The sequence below is a fragment of the Solanum stenotomum genome, chromosome 7 (assembly GCF_019186545.1).
Source record: "Solanum stenotomum isolate F172 chromosome 7, ASM1918654v1, whole genome shotgun sequence".
NCBI lineage: Eukaryota > Viridiplantae > Streptophyta > Magnoliopsida > Solanales > Solanaceae > Solanum > Solanum stenotomum.
In genome coordinates, this window is record NC_064288.1 from 1,126,316 (window position 1) to 1,144,136 (window position 17,821).

Genomic DNA, 17,821 nt, shown 5'->3' on the forward strand with positions numbered 1-17,821 from the left:
GAAAAATCACAAAAATTCCTCTTTTTTTCATAAATTATCTCCTTTCCAGATACATAACTTACAATCTACCGACTCCACTATTTCCCCCCTGTTTTCATGCCTATAATCACTCCACTATATCACTAGTTATCTTCATCACTCCTTTATTTTGAATTTTAAATATTTTCTCTTTCTAGTTAATGATTTAAAGTTAATCAAGAGGTAATTCTTTATTTATTTTTTTCTTTCCAGTTCATTTTTTTTTACAGGAAAACCATGTGAATATTGGGGTAATTTTTCATACACAAAGACAAGCGTTTTAATGTTAGAGAGATGATTAGAATGTAGACTCAATATAAACCACCCCTACATGGACATGACAAAACAAACAAGGAGAAAATTAGGACAAAAACGAATCATAAAAGTGTCACTCATATATATGAGTATGTATCATATGCTTGTTATGTATGTGCAATACTATTCCATAACTAAATCATTGTTTATCATATTCATTTTTTTTTTGTATATGACACATAGCTACGTCAAATTATATGGGCATGATACATAAATACTAATTTAAACTAAATGTATCGATCTCAAATCAAACAACTTATGGACAACAATTTCATGTTTAATGTATTCCGTAACAATACAATGCTTATCAATTTAAACGAGATACATAAATAGTACTGTATCATGCACTAATTTTATAGATATGATACGCAAATTCAAATTTATACTAAATATATCAATTACATAGGAACTACCACACGGTAATATATCGATCTTAAATCTAAGATCCTATGGGCAACAATTACTTCCTTAATGTATCTAGTATAAATACAATACTTATCAATTTAAACGAGATACATAAATAGTAATGTATCATGCACTATTTTTTTAGATATGATACGTAAATTTGAATTTATACTAAATGTATCAATTGCATAGCAATTACCACACGGTAATGTATCGATCTCAAATCTAACATGTTATGGGCAACAATTATTTATTTAATGTATCTACTATAAATACAATCAGAGGCGAATCTAGGATTTTTCGAACATGGGTGCACCAAGTAAAATGTATTGAAGTGAGAATTGATTCTTAATCCTCAAGGTCAAAAGCTCAACATTTAACCATGTGACCATTTAGACTTCTTGTAGTACGGGTGCAAGAATATAATATTATACAAAATCTTAAAAAATATACATATAAAATATCTAATTTTACGAAGAGACCACGGGTGCGGGTGCCCTATTTTTTGGCTGTAAATTCGCCACTGAATACAATGTTTATCAACTTAAACAAGATACATAAATAGTAAATGCTAAGTAGCAAAGATATTCATAATGTATCTTTTCAAAATTTTCGACAATTTTGAATCAAAATTGAAAGGATCTTCAATAAACTAGGAGAAGAATTTTGAATCTAAAAGTTATCAACAATTTTGAATCAAAATTTGTCACGACCCCGACCGTCGTGATTGACACCCACACTAACTCTCCGGTGGGAGAACCACTACTACAACCCAAACCAAGTAACTAAAAAAAACTAAGGNATAAATACAATGTTTATCAACTTAAACAAGATACATAAATAGTAAATGCTAAGTAGCAAAGATATTCATGATGTATCTTTTCAAAATTTTCGACAATTTTGAATCAAAATTGAAAGGATCTTCAATAAACTAGGAGAAGAATTTTGAATCTAAAAGTTATCAACAATTTTGAATCAAAATTTGTCACGACCCCGACCGTCGTGATTGACATCCACACTAACTCTCCGGTGGGAGAACCACTACTACAACCCAAACCAAGTAACTAAACAAAAACTAAGGCATTTAAGTTACGGAAGCAAGTTAAATACTAAGGAAATAAATAGGGAGTTCCAATAAACTCCAACAAAAGTCTAACAATGAACTAAACAATGCGGAAGAAATAACCTAGAACCTGAAAGTCAATGTACCAAAACATCTAAAGTTCAACAAGTCTAAACAAGAAGGGATGCAACCCCAATCTAATGTACCAATAACTAATAGAACATAGTCTAAGTCCGAAAATGGTGGACATAGACGAAAGAAAACCCATGGCAGCCCGGAAGAATTGACTCACCCTTGAATTCGAACGATCATTGATCTCCTAAGCGAGGTCTGTCAGTAGCCGCTTGAAGATACAATGTACTCAACAAAAATAAGAGCAAGTGCAGTATCAGTATACAACCAGTGTACTGGTAGGATCACACGGCTATCCCACTAAGTGCAATATAAGTAAGTCAAGACAACATTATAATCACATGCATATATATCAACATATACAATATTATCAACATTTACAAACAATGAACAACTTCACATTTTTCATAATAAGCAATTAAATTAAATCATTGGTCCTTTCATGAAACCCAAACCCAAACAGTTAGCATACCAGAACGTGGTATCCGATCCCATAATTATGCCGGAACGTGGCAATTGATCCCATAGTTATGTCGGAACGTTGCAATCGATCCATTCAACACACCACAATCACAATCACAAGTATATCATCAAGATCATACAATTAAGTCATGATTTCATGGCAATGATAATTCATCTAACTCATTTACAACAAGTGTGATCAATAATGCAACATTCATATACATACAAGTATCATAATGAAGCAAAAACAAACACACATCACACAACCATAGAGTCACAACCATCACTTACCTCAAAACAAGCTTGAAACCCTAAGAAACTTGATCCTTCCCTTTTCAGATTTGTTCTACTTGTTTTTTGTCTACAAACAATCAATATAATACGAGAATCAATAAACAATCACTAATTACCCGAATTACAAACAATTCTATGAACCCTAGATCATACCCATGATCTCAATTATCCAATTTAGGGTTGTTTCCACCATAAAATCTATAACAAAGCCCTCCCCCATCAATATTCACCCATTCTATTACGTTCTATGGATCGAAAAACGAATTCGGGGAGTGAAAAACTTACCTTTAGCCTCAAGAATGGTGAAAAATGAGTAGGAGTCGCCTAGGGTTCGTTCCTTAGTTCTAAAAGTTGAAAATTACATAATAAGGTCGTTTAGGGGTTTATTAATGACCTTAAGTCGCGTCAAGCCCGCCACAGCGGTCCTCATCCCGCTGTAATGGCCCCGCCAGAGCGGCAAAATCCAGTGTCAAAGCGGTTGGAACGAAACAAAGAGCTATTTGAGAATTTCAAAATCCCCATTTCACAACACACCTCTAACCACGACGCTCAGAAAAATACCATTGGCGCTAAGATCGATTCTGGGAGTTTTACTCACCCGAATTCAATTCCGTAAAGTCGTACGAATTCCTTAACGAGTTATCTAACTACTCATGCAATCAAAATCATAAATGATTCACCTAATTGTTACAAGATTTCCCTACACCTCAAAGACTCCGATTTCGTTCAAATCTGGACTAGATTGGGAAAATCCAAATACTACGAAAAAGTTTTTCGGTCCCAAATTTTCCCTCGTTGACTTTTCTATAACGACGGGAACATGTCGTTACAATAAATACCAATTTACCCATCACTCGTCCCCGAGTGACAAAACTTAGGAAAATAGGCTAAGGAAGGAATAAAGTAGTTACTGAATCGACGAACAATTGGAGATACTTCTCTCGCATGTCCCTCTCGGTCTCCCAAGTAGCTTCTTCAACTGGACGATGCTTCCATTGATCTTTCACGAACTTATTCTCCTTGGTTCTCAACTTGCACACATCACGATCAAGAATTGCAATCAATTCCTCTTCATATTGGAGGTCCTTGTCTAACACAATTGAGTCCCACTTAATGATATAATCCCCGTTACCATGATACCTTTTCAACATGGATACATGAAATATCGGATGAATACTCGATAGATTAAGAGGTAAAGTCAATCTATACGCTACCGGTCCTACACATTTAAGAATCTCAAATGGACCAATGTATTTAGGACTTAACTTACCCTTTTTACCAAATCTCATCACCCCTTTCATGGGTGATACCTTAAGAAGAACATTCTCATCGATTTGAAAAGTCATATCTCTTACCTTATGATATGTATACTTCTTCTGTCTACTCTGGGCTGCTAGGAGTTTAGCTTGAATACTCCTTACCTTATCTTGAACATCCTTCACTAAATCAACCCTCAAAGGTTTTACATCTCCAGCCTCAAACCATCATATGAGTGATCTACATCCCCTCCCATATAATGCCTCAAATGGTACCATATCAATACTGGAGTGATAACTATTATTATAGGAGAACTCACATAAAGGTATGAATTTATCTCAATGCCCTCCAAAATCAAGCACACATGCCCTTAACATGTTTTCTAACACTTGAATAGTCCTCTCTAGGTAGCTCAACTGGTTAGAGCAAAGGACTGAAAATCCTTGTGTCAGTGGTTCGAATCCACTTCTAAGCAGGTAAAAGGTCCAAACCGTAGCCGGGAGTGAGCCGAATTAAGAAATGAAAGTGAAAGAGTAAGCAGTCTGTCTGTCTGTGAATGGACGGCGGTACTAAAAGTGAGTTGGGTGCCCAATTCATCATGTAATTTTCTCCAAAACTTGGATGTGAATTGGGTACCACGGTCTGAGATGATAGAAAGGGACACCCCATGCAACTTTACTATCTCTTTCACATAAACTTTAGCCAATTGTTCAGCATTAAAATCTATTCTTACAGAAATAAAATGGGTTGACTTAGCCAATCTATCAACCACTACCCAAATAGAATCAAACTTACTCAAAGTCTTGAGAAGACCAACCGCAAAATCTATGGCTATCATTTTCCACTTCCATTCCGTAATTGACACTCTTTGAAGCAAACCTGCAGGCCTTTGGTGTTCATATTTCACTTGTTGACAATTTTGACACTTCGCCACAACTCCGCTATGTCCTTCTTTATTCCCGGCCACTAATAAATTCGCTTCAGATCTCTATACATCATGGTCACACCCAAATGAATTGAATATCGCGAACCATGAGACTCTGCCAACAATTTCTCAATCAAGTCATCTACTCTAGGAACACAAATTATTTCTTTAAAATTGAGTACACCATCCGTATCAAGAGTGGTCTCTTGTGCCTTACCATTTGCAATCTTCTTTCTAAGCTCCTCCAAATTTTCATCCTCAAATTGTTTGGCCTTGATCTCCTCAATGAATGTGACCATCACTTCAATACTAGCTAATACTCCACTCTTTCTGAGATGCCCAATTGCATAAATTTAGACTCTAAGGTCTGAATTTTTTTAGCCAAAGGTCACTTGGATACATTCAAGCAAGCTAAACTATCCATACTCACCAATTTTCGACTCAAAGCGTCAGTCACCACATTAACCTTCCTAGATGATATTGAATGGTCACATCATAATCTTTTCTTTAAGTAACTCCATCCATTTCGCTGTCTCAAATTCAGATCCTTTTAGGTGAAAACATGCTGCAAACTACGATGATCAGTAAACACTTCACACTTAACACCATATAGGTAATGCCGCCATATCTTAAAAGCAAACACTACCGCTGCCGACTCTAAATCATGCGTTGGATAATTCCTCTCATGCACATTCAATTGACGTGAGTCATAAGCTATAACATTTTTATCTTGCATCAACACAACACCCAACCCAGAATGAAAAGCATCACAATAAACAATAAAATATTTACCTTCAACCGGTAATGCAAGAATATGTGCGACGATCAAAAGAGTTTTGAGCTTGTGGAAGCTCTCCTAGACTCATTTTGGTACATTAAGATCAACGAACCTAGGCTCTGATACCAATTTTGTCACGACCCTGACCGTCGTGATTGACACCCACACTAACTCACCAGTGAGAGAACCACTACTACAACCCAAACCAAATAACTAAACAAAAACTAAGACATTTAAGTTACGGAAGCAAGTTAAATATTAAGAAAATAAAAAGGGAGTTCCTATAAACTCCAACAAAAGTCTAACAATAAACTAAACAATGCGGAAGAAATAACCTAGAAACTGAAAGTCAATGTACCAAAACATCTAAAGTTTAACAAGTCTAAACAAGAAGGGATGCAACCCCAATCTAATGTACTAATAACTAATAGAACATAGTCTAAGTCCGAAAATGGTGGACATAGACGAAAGAAAACCCATGGCAGCCCGAAAGAATTGACTCACCCTTGAATTCGAACGATCATTGATCTCCTAAGTGAGGTCTGTCAGTAGCCGCTTGAAGATACACTGTACTCAACAAAAATAAGAGCAAGTGCAGTATCAGTACACAACCACAATGTACTGGTAGGATCACACGGCTATCCCACTAAATGCAACATAAGCAAGTCAAGACAACATTATAATCACATGCATATATATCAATATATACAATATTATCAACATTTACGAACAACGAACAACTTCACATTTCTCATGATACACAATTATATCAAATCATTGATCCTCTCATGGAATTCAAACAGTTAGCATACCGAAACGTGGTATCCGATCCCATAATTATGCCGGAATGTGGCAATCGATCCTATAGTTATGCCGGAACGTAGCAATCGATCCAAGTTAGTTATGCCGGAATGTGGCAACCGATCCATTCAACACACCACAATCACAATCACAAGTATATTCTCAATACATACAATTAAGTCATGATTTCATGGCAATGATAATTCATCTAACTCATTTACAACATGTGTGATCAATAATGCAACATTCATATACATACAAGTATCATAATGAAGCAAGAACAAATATACATCATACAATCATAGAATCACAATCATCACCTACCTCGAAACAAGCTTGAAACCCTAAGAAACTTGATCCTTACTTTTTTGGATTCGTTTCACTTATTCTTGGTCTACAAACAATCAATATAATACGGGAATCAATAAATAATCACTAATTACCCGAATTACGAACAATTCTATGAACCTTAAATCATACCCATGATCCCAATTATCCAATTTAGGGTTGTTTTCACCATAGAATCTATAACAAAACCCTCCCCCATCAATATTCACTCATTCGATTACGTTCTACGGATCAAAAAATGGATTCGGAGAGTGAAAAACTTACCTTAGGCGTCGCTTGGGGATCGTTCCTTAGCTCTAAAAGTCAAAAAGTGCATAATAAGATCATTTAGGGGCTTATTAATGACCTTAAGTCGCGTCGAGCCCGCCACAACGGCCCTCATCCCGCTGTAGCAGCCACACCAGAGCAGTAAAATCCAGCGCCAAATCGGCTGTAACGAAACAAAAAGCTATTCTGAGAATTCCAAAATCCCCATTTCATAACACACCTCTAACCACGACGCTCAGAAAAATACCCTTGGCGCTAAGATCGATTCCGGGAGTTCTACTCAGCTGAATTCAATTCCGTAAAGTCGTACGGATTCCTTAACGAGTTATCTAACTACTCATGCAATCAAAATCATAAATGATTCACCCGATTGTTACAAGATTTCCCTACACCTTAAAGACTCCGATTTCGTCCAAATCTAGACTAGGTTGGGAAAATCCAAATACTACGAAAAAGTTTTTCGGCCCCAAATTTCCCCCGTTGGCTTTTCTATAACGATGGGAACAAGCGTTACAAAATTGAAAGGATCTGTGATGAACTTGAAGATTCAAAAGGAAATCGTTTGTCCAACAATAATTTCATCTCTTTTGTATCCTTCATAAGTCACATCGCTTACCCAAAGTTTCGACAAAAGTTTTTTAATCAAATCTGAAAGGTTTCTTCGTGGATGGGGGGAGCAATTTGAAATTTTGAATTTCTTCGTTCTGATAGGATTTGCCTCTGTATGATTGAGAGTAAGAAGAAACATAAGCGTAATTTATGGGATTTAATTAATTTTCATATTTTATTCCTTTTTTAGCGCAATAGAAAGATTCTTCTTGTATTAGAATTAATGTATCCGGATGGTGACTTATGTATCCGAAAGGTACAAATTTTAAGGGATTATTGTAATTTAAGAAAAGGTAGGAATATGATGTAATTTACTCTTTACACTATGCAATTTAGGTAAGTTATACTTTTAAATACCCATCAACAATATTTGCATTAACCGACTTCCTCCAAGTCCTTAATCAACCTTTAGTAATTACAAAAAAATCTTACAAAAACTTATAAAATTAAATGATTACAAATTTACAATTTACAAAGATTTCTTTAGAGAGAATTGAGAAAAATCACGGAACAAGGAATGCAAAATAGTGAAAAAGAAGAGATTACTCCTAAAATTAAAGTATGTAATTGAACTTTCAATACAAATTTATGGGTAATTTATCGAGACTCTCTTGGAAATAGCTTCCCTACTACCTTTACAAGTAAATAGTAAAATTTGTGCACATTTTATTCTCTCCAAATCCAATTTATGAGATTTCATTGACACCTTGTTTTGGATGGTTGTTACTACCTGTATTGTATTGCATTGTTAATTCAAATACAACGTCTTTCTCGAATTATTGTATCGTATCGTTTAAATCTGTCATTAGATGACGACGAAAAGAATCATTTCATGTATTGACCAATCAGTATGATTACGTCATTACTTTAATATTTTCTTCACATTTTTTCCTATCTTTTCATAATAACTCTTCCTTGTATCCTACTTTTCCGATAGATTTATTATTTAAATAATAAATGTGTAACATTATATAACAATATAGAACAATACAATCTATTCAAACTATGTATCTACTAAAACAATATAACACAACACAATATAATATATTATGAAACAATAGGTAATACAGTCCGAAATATTATTATTATTATTTGCTCAAAAGAAATGGTCAAGATAACTTTAGTAAAAAGATAGACAAAATTAAACCTACATAAAGAAAAAGAAAAAAAGATAAAGAGAGGGTATAATTGGAAGACATTGGGAAGTGAGCTCTCACACGTTTTAACTACTACTTAAAGGGTTCTGTATTATCATCTCTGCCGCTCCACTATTTCTAGGGTTTTTCAGTCTCTCTTTCTTTAACCTCTTCTCATCTGCTCTAGAAAAAAATATATATTCAAATATGAGGTAAATCTATATCTCTCTGTACGATTCTCAACTGATTTATTTTTTGCTTTCACTTTATATTTTCGTAAGATCTCCGGTTATTATCGTCTTTTTTTTGCGTTTTTTTAATTTTTTTTTCGTTGTATTATACTGGTTATTTTGTTTTTGTTGTTGTTGTTGTGTTTATCCATTTATGTATGACTGTGATTTTGGTACAACTGCAGAAATATTGATGTATTTTGTTTATTGTGGTTTATGGCAATTTTTTCTTACTTAATCATCAGTTTTTTTGTTTAAAATAGTTTTACTTGTGTGTAATAAGAGAAGCTAAAAAGCTAGAAATTAATATATATTATTAAGGGGATACTGAAGTGGTATCAGTAATAATTGCATATCCTTCCGATTTAGGATTAATCGGAGGGCGTATTTGTGATTTGGAGAAGATTCTCTGTTCTCAGGTCAAGTAGTTGCACCATGTATATTTTATGATTTTCTTGCAGTTGTATAGTTTCGGGCTATGTTGCTCGGACTCTTCAATAATGTTGTGACACTTGTAGGAGTGGTGTTTTTGAAGATTTCGAGCAATATAGGTTTTGGGTACTAGTGTCAGGTGTCGTGAGCAAATATGCATGTTTCCTGAGATACACTACACACTGATTCTGGTGATTGATTCTCTTTTGCTCATTAGCTAGTAATAGTAGTAACATTGCTATATCTCTATAAGTCAAACTGGAAATGATCTGGTAGGATTCGTGTGAAATATTATCTCCTGAATGGAGAAGGTGAAGATTATTTCCTCTAGCCAAATATTAAAATGATGGAACGACTTTGTATTTTAGTTTGTAAATTTGTGTGCTGAATGCCACATTGTTTATCTGCTTAGAGAATTTATTTTGTCATCCTCTGTATGTGATTATATTGTGACTTATCTAATTTGCACAACACCCCTTGCATATGTATTAAAATTTCTCTCTTTTAGCTAAAGATAAACTTTTTCTTGGTTGACAGCCTCCATCCAGAAGTCAAGTGGGCACAAAGGCCTGATGTGGTGTATCTCACTGTGATGCTACCAGATGCTAAAGATGCAAAAGTGAACTTGGATCCAGAAGGAGTGTTTAACTTCTCTGCTAGTGCTGGGGCAGGAGACCGTCACTATGAGTTGAAGCTTGAGCTTCAGGATAAAGTTAATGTTGAGGTAGGAAGTAGTTATTTGATTTGGTTACATCATTGGATTGATTTGAATTTGCTAGCTACTCATATCATGCCTGTCTGTATTATATTTCCAATTGGGGAAGGTTAAGTAGAACTAGTGTCATGTTGTAAATCATGCTTATAGAAGCCAATTCACAAGTGTAGTTGAACCAATTTGAAACCCTAAATTTTTTTTGTAGTTACTAGTAAGATGTCAACTAGTAGGTGATTTATCAATCATCAAATAGTAACAAGTGGATGGTAGTTTGTGTGATTTAGCTGTCATAATATAGTAGGTAGTGGTGAAGGGAACTGGGTCAGATCAACATGCAAATTTAAGTGGGCCTTATTTAATCACTACAATTGTTTATCCATCTTATATAGAATTGCATTGTAATTTTGCAATTTCATTCTGAAGGAGAGCAAAATTAGTACCGGCGTGAGAAGTATTTTCTGCATTTTGCAAAAAGCAGAGCCAAAATGGTGGACTAAATTATTGCGTGGAGACGGTAAAGCACCACACTATGTGAAGGTAGATTGGGACAAGTGGGTGGATGAAGATGATGAACCTGATGCTGGTATCATCTCTATCAAGATCTGTCAATCTCTTACAGTAGCTGTTATCACACATGCAAAAACTGACTTTTTTACTGTTTCAAACATTTTTAGGTCCTGGGGATATGGATATGAATTCAATGGATTTCTCAGTAAGAATTTACTGTGGTACTCTATCTATATGTTGCTTTTTTGATTTGGAATATCTTTTAATCTTTCTATTCACTTGTGTAATTTGTAGAAATTCGGTGATATGGGTGGAATGGGAGGTGATATGGCTTCAATGATGGGCGGAATGGGCGGAATGGGTGGAATGATGGGAGGAATGGGTGGGATGATGGGAGGAATGGGTGGCATGATGGGTGGAATGGGAGGTGATATGGCTGGAATGATGGGTGGAATGGGAGGTGATATGGGGGATGACCTTGATGAGAGTGACGATGAAGGTAATTTGACAGCTCTGAAGCATGTATAGATTGTTGCTTTTTGTTTATGATGATGTGTTGTTAGATTTGCATCCTCACGATTACAACTATTATGTATCTTGCACTTCTTCTTTTGGCCCTTCTTTCTTTTCCTTGTTCTCTCCTCCGTAATGCACAGGGCGGGGAAGAATTCAATAGCAAACCTATTGAAGCATGTTGCTTGCAAAGAAAAGTTTTAAATATGATGAGGAATTATGCATTGTGTTATAAATCATGTTGGGAATCATATGTGATTCTTCAAAATTGATATGGTTGAAATTTGGTGAACTTGGCCAAATTCTTGTTGTACAAACTTTTTCTGATTGTATTCAAATGATGAGGAATTTATGTATTGTGTTATAAATCATGTTTGGAATCATACGTGATTCTTCAAAATGATATGGTTGAAATTGGTGAACTTAGCCAAATCCTTGTTGTACCAACTGTTTCTGATTGTATTCAATAAGACCAACAAGTTCCGTTGGAAAAAAATTCAGACCTCCAATCATGTCTGTAAAATATAACCCTTCCGTTGCAAGATCAACTAATAGATTCTAAACTTCTTTTTGAAAGAATAAAGTGGTATACAAAGAGTAATAATTATATTATTTTAGTTGATAAGATTTAAGGTACTTGACTTTATATGTTAAATTGTTGATCTGATGATATTTCAAAAACTGTTATGATGAGAAATCAAGAACTAGAAAGATTCTAGAACTTGAGAAGTAGATATTAGTGTATGCCTCTCTTGTTGTGTTTCAGGATGAAGTTCAACTCCTAGTCTTGCCTCCTTCCAAAAGTTGATGTTAAGAGGCGGATAAGTTTGAGATACATGTTGTAGATATGCCAATCAGGATATTTCCTGAAGGAAGTAATGACATACTTTACCATAGACAATTTGTGAAGAGGAGATGCTCGTATGTCCTAGTGCGGAGGTGTGAGAGGTTCGTTATGGATGGGTTTACGAGAGGTAGAGGGAAACCAAAATAGTATTGGGGTAGGTGATTAGAGAGAGGATATGATGCAATTTCAGCCTACCAAGGACATGACCTTAGATGGTAGGGTGTGGATACCTATTAGGGTAGAAGGTTCATGGGTAGCAGTGCGCTGTTTTTCTGTCAGTTCATATTAGTAGTTGTAGTATTGCCATTGTAGTTTTTTTTTTCTATTACTATGTACCTCGATTATTGTATTATTTTTTTGTTGTTTCCATTTTGTTATTATCTGCTATGCTATTTTTGTTTTGTTTTTTATTTCTTGTACTTCCATTACTTCTTTTTCGGGACTGCTTTGGACGATTTTTCTTGAGCCAAGTCTATGATAAACAACCTCTTCATCTCTGAGGTAGGGGTGGTAAGGTTGCTTACTCTCTACCCTCCCTAGACCCAAACATTGTGTGACTACACCTGATATATCGTTATGCCATAGGCAATTTGTATTTGAACTTTAAAAGAGTGCCCACATGTGTAAATACCGTTTGGATTATGTCCGAGTTTTATTAATGTTGTGAGATTTTCCCTCCTAGTTTGCTGCCTGTAAAAAACCCAATTTTGTTCTCTTCTGCAGAGCAAGAAGTGATAAAGCCTTCCGCTAAAGCTACTGAGGTGGTAGATGCGAAACCTAAGGCAGAAGGTGAAGCTGCATAGGCAAGAAGCAGAAGCTCGGGTGCATAAGTAGACGCTGTTGCTGAAGACCTGTTGGCTTGCTTTCAGCAATGCACTAGAGTGGCATGGTTATAAGTTGTCCCTTTTCAGTTCATGAAAGTAAAGAAGTTTATGGCCCATGGGAGTTTGTTATGAGGGACATTATTATCATTTTCATCCACCTGAGCCGAAAAACATACCTTTATATGCTTTAGATTGTTTGACTTTTGTACTATTGTTTTAGTTCGACTGAGAATGGTGTCTGCACAACTTGCATCAAATATCTCTATCTTCCTGACCTGACGTATCTCTTTTAGATGGTTCTGCTTAAATTATCTGGTTGTTTCGGAACTAGTTTGACATTCTAGACTAGAAAAAACATGTTTGATGATTGATCCCGTGTCTCCAATTCATTTCTAAGTTTAATTATTCGAAAATATTTATCTAGGTGGACGAAATTAGTCGTGAACAACCAAGTCTGCTTAGTTTCAAATTGCTTTATATATCAGGTTCAGGGGTTGACATATGAATGCATCAGTGCTTAATATATTTTCCCTCTTATGTTTATAACCAGTATTTAACTTGGGGTTAATGTTAATTGTTTTTGGTGTGCAAGTCTTACAAAACATAAGCTCTGTCGAGTAGGCTAGCACGGATTATCACATCGTTTATTGAAAGTCCATATCTTTTTATTTTTCTTTATCTATGGCTAGAAAAGTATGTATTCGTCAAACTTTGATGTCTCACTTGTTTAGATACGACGAGATAATCATCAAAGTTGGTTCTCTTAAAAGAATCTCAGTCGGAGGCCCTTATTTTCATCAGACATACAAAACAGTAGGGCACGATGAAACTAAATAATTCGAACCTAAGTTAAATGTTAGGTTCTATATCTAATTTACCTGTGATTGTAATTCAGTTAGTCAGAGTATCACATTGCATTGAAGATATTCATGCGAGATAATAAGGATCTCGAAGAAGAATAGATATAAATTGTAATTTAGTTATCTCGAAGAAGAATAGATATAAAGATCACGAAGAAGAATTTGTGGTTGTAATTTAGTTAGTCAGAGTACCACATTGCATTGAAGATATTCACGCGAGATAACAAGGATCTCGAAGAAAAATAAATATAAAGATCATGAAGAAGAATGCGATACAAGTAACAAGTTCATCAGTCTTCCATCAAATGCCTCTCATTCATTTTTATTCATTTCATCAATTAAAAGCTTGTATAACTACTATATTATATGTATATCTAAGAAGACAAATTTCACCACCTTAATTTTTAAAAAACCTCTAGTCAGAATCAAGGTGCTTGTACTGGGAGAGAATCTAACCCTAAAGTCTAAATTCTAAATAAATCAACAAAAAATAAAAATAAAAAAATAATAAAAAATAATGTCCAAACCCTAAACCCTGCGAGCCGGAGTTTCAGTTTCTTCACTCCGAAGAAGAAGAAGAAAATGGATGGCGCAGAAGGGATGGAGATAGAAGGACAATCGCAGGTGCTACCAATATCCAACAATTCTAAGCGATTTGGAATCAGAAACTCTATTCAGACTAACTTCGCCGACGATTACGTTTTCCAAATTGTTCCCAAGTAATTCTCTCCGTTTTTCCTTTCACTTTCTTATTGATTTTTATGTATCAGTAGTAATTTTTGGTCCTAAAATTCTCACTGAATGTTCGTGTTTATAGGAATGATTGGACATCAATGGCGGTATCACTCTCAACTAATGCGATTAAGTTATACTCTTTAGCTACTGCACAGTACATTGGGGAATGTAATGGTCATTCTTCGACGATTAATCAAATTTCCTTTTCGGATCCTTCATCGCCACATGTGCTGCATTCTTGTTCTTCTGATGGAACTCTCAGAGCTTGGGATACCAGGTCTTTTCAGCAGGTTCCAGCTTTTAACTTTAATGTGCTTTCTTTAGGAGTTGAGTTGTATTTTGTTTTGATTTCAAATAGATGGAATGCAGGTGTTTTCCGTAAATGCTGGCCCTTCTCAAGAGATATTTAGTTTCTCCTTTGGTGGAGCTAGTCATAATCTGCTTGCTGCCGGGTGTAGTTCTCAGGTACGAAGCCTTGTGGCTGCAAGCTAGTAGTCAAGGCAAGGACAGTGATTGCCGGTCTGTCATGAACTATGTACTGCTTGCTTCAGCCTTCAAATAGTTTGAAACTACAAAGAGAAATCCACTTTGCCAGATATAATTCCTAAGAATTCTCATTTTACATGAAAGATGTGATTTGGCTTATTCTTTTAACTGAGGCTCATGAAATTACTTAGCTCTATATGAGATATGTGGCAAATGACATTCCATTGTGGTTATCTTTGTACAGATACTCTTTTGGGATTGGAGGACCAAGTGTCAGGTTGCGTGCTTGGAGGAATCTCATACGGAAGATGTTACTCAGGTGTGTTACTCTACTAGTTTATTGACTCATTTCCCATGCGTTGTTGGTTGTAAACCATTGAGTTTATTGTGTAAAGCAATGTTCTATAAGTTAATAATAGTTTTTAACCTTTTTAGTACAACCTTGCAAATTTTTTTTCTAAGAGCTGAATAATCTGAAATTTCTTTCCTAGTCGCATGATTGTAGAGAAAATATTTTAGTATGGTCAAGTTTTCTGAATTATTATTTAAAAAATACCAGAGGTGTTCTTTGAGTATTTTCTGATTTCTAATAGTATGTTTTGTATTCTAATGATGACACAAAAGAAACGTAAAATATAGGCATACTAGGTATTATCTTACTGTAGATTATTAGCTTGTTTTGAAGTTTGAGTGCATGGGACTTAATTATACTTTTAATTGCTAATTTTCCAACTCCGTTAAAGCAGTTGGATGTTGTGCTGAACCTGCTATGGTTTTCAGTGATCTGATTACTGCTCCTCTACCATTCACAGATGAGATTGTGGTGTTCATTTCATGTTTCCTTAACTATCTGAGCAAGAGGAGAAAAAATAATGACTGACCTAGTTGTGATGCAGAGTTAGTTATGCTTTTAATGATTCCCAATGCATGCCCTTCCGAAGTCCTTTTTTTTATTGTTGTTTAGAAATACTACAATATTGTGTCTTGAAGTCTCTTTTGTTGCTTGTGGTCACTTTTAGGTGCACTTTATTCCAGGCTATGATGATAGACTCATTTCCGCATCGGTTGATGGATTGATGTGTCTATTTGATACTGGTGGAGATATCAACGATGATGATCAAATGGTATCGGTATGTCAAAAAGAACTTATGCAGTCCTTCATATTTTCTGTTTATTTCATTTAAAAATTGTAACTGCAAGTACTTTGAGAAGGTGCAGTCCCACTGATCACTTAGGGTGGAAAAGACACTAGCTATAGATCAATCCTATGTCTTTTCATACTGTTATGCTTATACTGAAATCCATGCTGTTATATCTATAGAGATACATCAGACTGCTACTGAAAACTTTCATGATCTCAGTTAACTTGTACTCAAAAAAGACAAAAAGGTAGTTCATGTATATGCTGGTAGTAAATTTTTGGCATCTCTTGTTACGAGAGCACAACTTCCATCCATGCTCAGTATACGACACCTTGTCTTTTTCTCAGTTCTCACAATGATATTGGATTTCTTCTTTCTTTACATCTGAACTTGCTAGTTCTGACATCAGTACAGTACAGATGTTTAGCTAAACTTTGAAGAAAAAGCCTGGCATATTGCAGTTTCATTGATTAATGAGCACTCCAGTGTTTTCATATTTCTAGCTACCGTTAAGTAGATTTCTGTTCTTTTTGATTGTATGCTACTTATACCAAGATGTAATTACAGGTACTCAATGTGGGAACCTCTATTGGAAAAGTGGGATTTCTTGGGGAGAAGAATCAGAAGCTTTGGTGTTTGACACACATTGAAACTTTAAGGTTTTATAATACCCATATCATCCTAATGTGCTCCATAGCTCCATACTGATTTGTCTTTTATCCTAATGTCATCCTCTTAGCTTTTCTTTTGACGTCTTTTTCTGGTGCAGTGTCTGGGACTGGAAAGATGAAAGAACTGAGGCGAGTTTTGAGGATGCTAGATCCTTGGCCTCAAAGAGCTGGATGGCGGACAATGTATGTGACTTGTACACCTGTTCATTTTCTCAATGCAGGGAAACTCATTACTCTGTTCTTGTTAAATATCTAATACGTGTATGCGTTCAAAGGAAGACATACTGCTGCTTTGCAGTTGGCAGTGATCCTTCGAGACTTGGCAACTGCAATGTTCTGCACTTGGAGTTTTTTCTATAAAAATTAAATTAAAGATTTATCATATAACTTGGAAAATCTGTTGTATTCGAGGTGCAGTGCTATTTAAGGCAATAATTCAGAGTTAGATAGAGCATAAACTGACTACTCCGGCTTAAATTTTGATGGCAGGTTGACTATTTTGTTGATTGCCACTATTCAGTGGAGGAAGACCGTTTCTGGGTAATTGGTGGGACGAATGGTGGTTCCTTGGGCTATTTCCCTGTAACTTATAAAGAGACACGAGCCATTGGTCCTCCAGAAGCAGTTTTATGCGGTGGACATGAAGGCATCATTAGGAGTGTCTTGTCTGGCGTACCAGGTCAGACCATGGATAACCACGGTATCTTTGGATGGACTGGTGGTGAAGATGGTCGTCTTTGTTGCTGGTTGTCTGATGGTTCTTCTACAAGCCAATCATGGATCTCTACTCTTGCTCTGAAATCAGACAAGACTCGCAGAAAAGGCAGACATTCTCCGTATTAACAATTTTTCCTTTGGATGGAAGATTATGTTGTATATTATTATTAATTCCTTATATCGTCTTCGTGTCTTATATCAATGTTGTCTTAATTCATCGCTTCATTTAAAATGCCGTCTTTCTTGGTGGTTACTTTGTTTTTTTGGGACAAGTGCTTGAGCTCTTATAAGATTGTGAGGGCACACAAGAGCTTAGTGTAATACATCTTTGG

At 35.5% G+C, this 17,821-nt stretch overlaps 2 protein-coding genes across 3 annotated transcripts in view; both read left to right on the forward strand.

The window, feature by feature from the left end:
• Positions 1-13,152, forward strand: part of LOC125871243 (uncharacterized protein OsI_027940) — a 40,297-nt gene extending 27,145 nt beyond the window's left edge. Inside the window, exons 1-6 of one of the 2 annotated variants that reach the window (XM_049551841.1) lie at positions 8,877-9,022; positions 10,010-10,196; positions 10,611-10,770; positions 10,862-10,899; positions 10,989-11,193; positions 12,778-13,152. In XM_049551841.1, the coding sequence (XP_049407798.1) occupies positions 9,018-9,022; positions 10,010-10,196; positions 10,611-10,770; positions 10,862-10,899; positions 10,989-11,193; positions 12,778-12,857 (675 nt within the window). In that variant the 5' untranslated portion in view covers positions 8,877-9,017 and the 3' untranslated portion in view covers positions 12,858-13,152. Of the gene's footprint in view, positions 1-8,876; positions 9,023-10,009; positions 10,197-10,610; positions 10,771-10,861; positions 10,900-10,988; positions 11,194-12,777 lie in introns of those variants that run through there. The other variant, XM_049551842.1, reaches the window with a different exon arrangement.
• A 1,104-nt stretch (positions 13,153-14,256) lies between these two features.
• On the forward strand, positions 14,257-17,792 carry LOC125871756 (WD repeat-containing protein GTS1). The gene is made up of 8 exons (XM_049552418.1): positions 14,257-14,457; positions 14,556-14,763; positions 14,843-14,938; positions 15,204-15,278; positions 15,979-16,089; positions 16,669-16,760; positions 16,871-16,955; positions 17,262-17,792. Exons 1-8 carry the CDS (start codon positions 14,321-14,323, stop codon positions 17,613-17,615), a joined length of 1,158 nt encoding a protein of 385 aa, XP_049408375.1. The 5' UTR covers positions 14,257-14,320; the 3' UTR covers positions 17,616-17,792.
• The last annotated feature ends 29 nt before the right edge of the window (positions 17,793-17,821 follow it).

Bases quoted from the DNA above. Each gene is read 5' to 3' on its own strand.
- LOC125871756 (XM_049552418.1), top strand. From the start codon at position 14,321: ATGGATGGCGCAGAAGGGATGGAGATAGAAGGACAATCGCAGGTGCTA. The intron at 14,458-14,555 runs GTAATTCTCTCC...TCGTGTTTATAG, and splicing joins GTTTTCCAAATTGTTCCCAA to GAATGATTGGACATCAATGG. The intron at 14,764-14,842 runs GTTCCAGCTTTT...GATGGAATGCAG, and splicing joins ATACCAGGTCTTTTCAGCAG to GTGTTTTCCGTAAATGCTGG.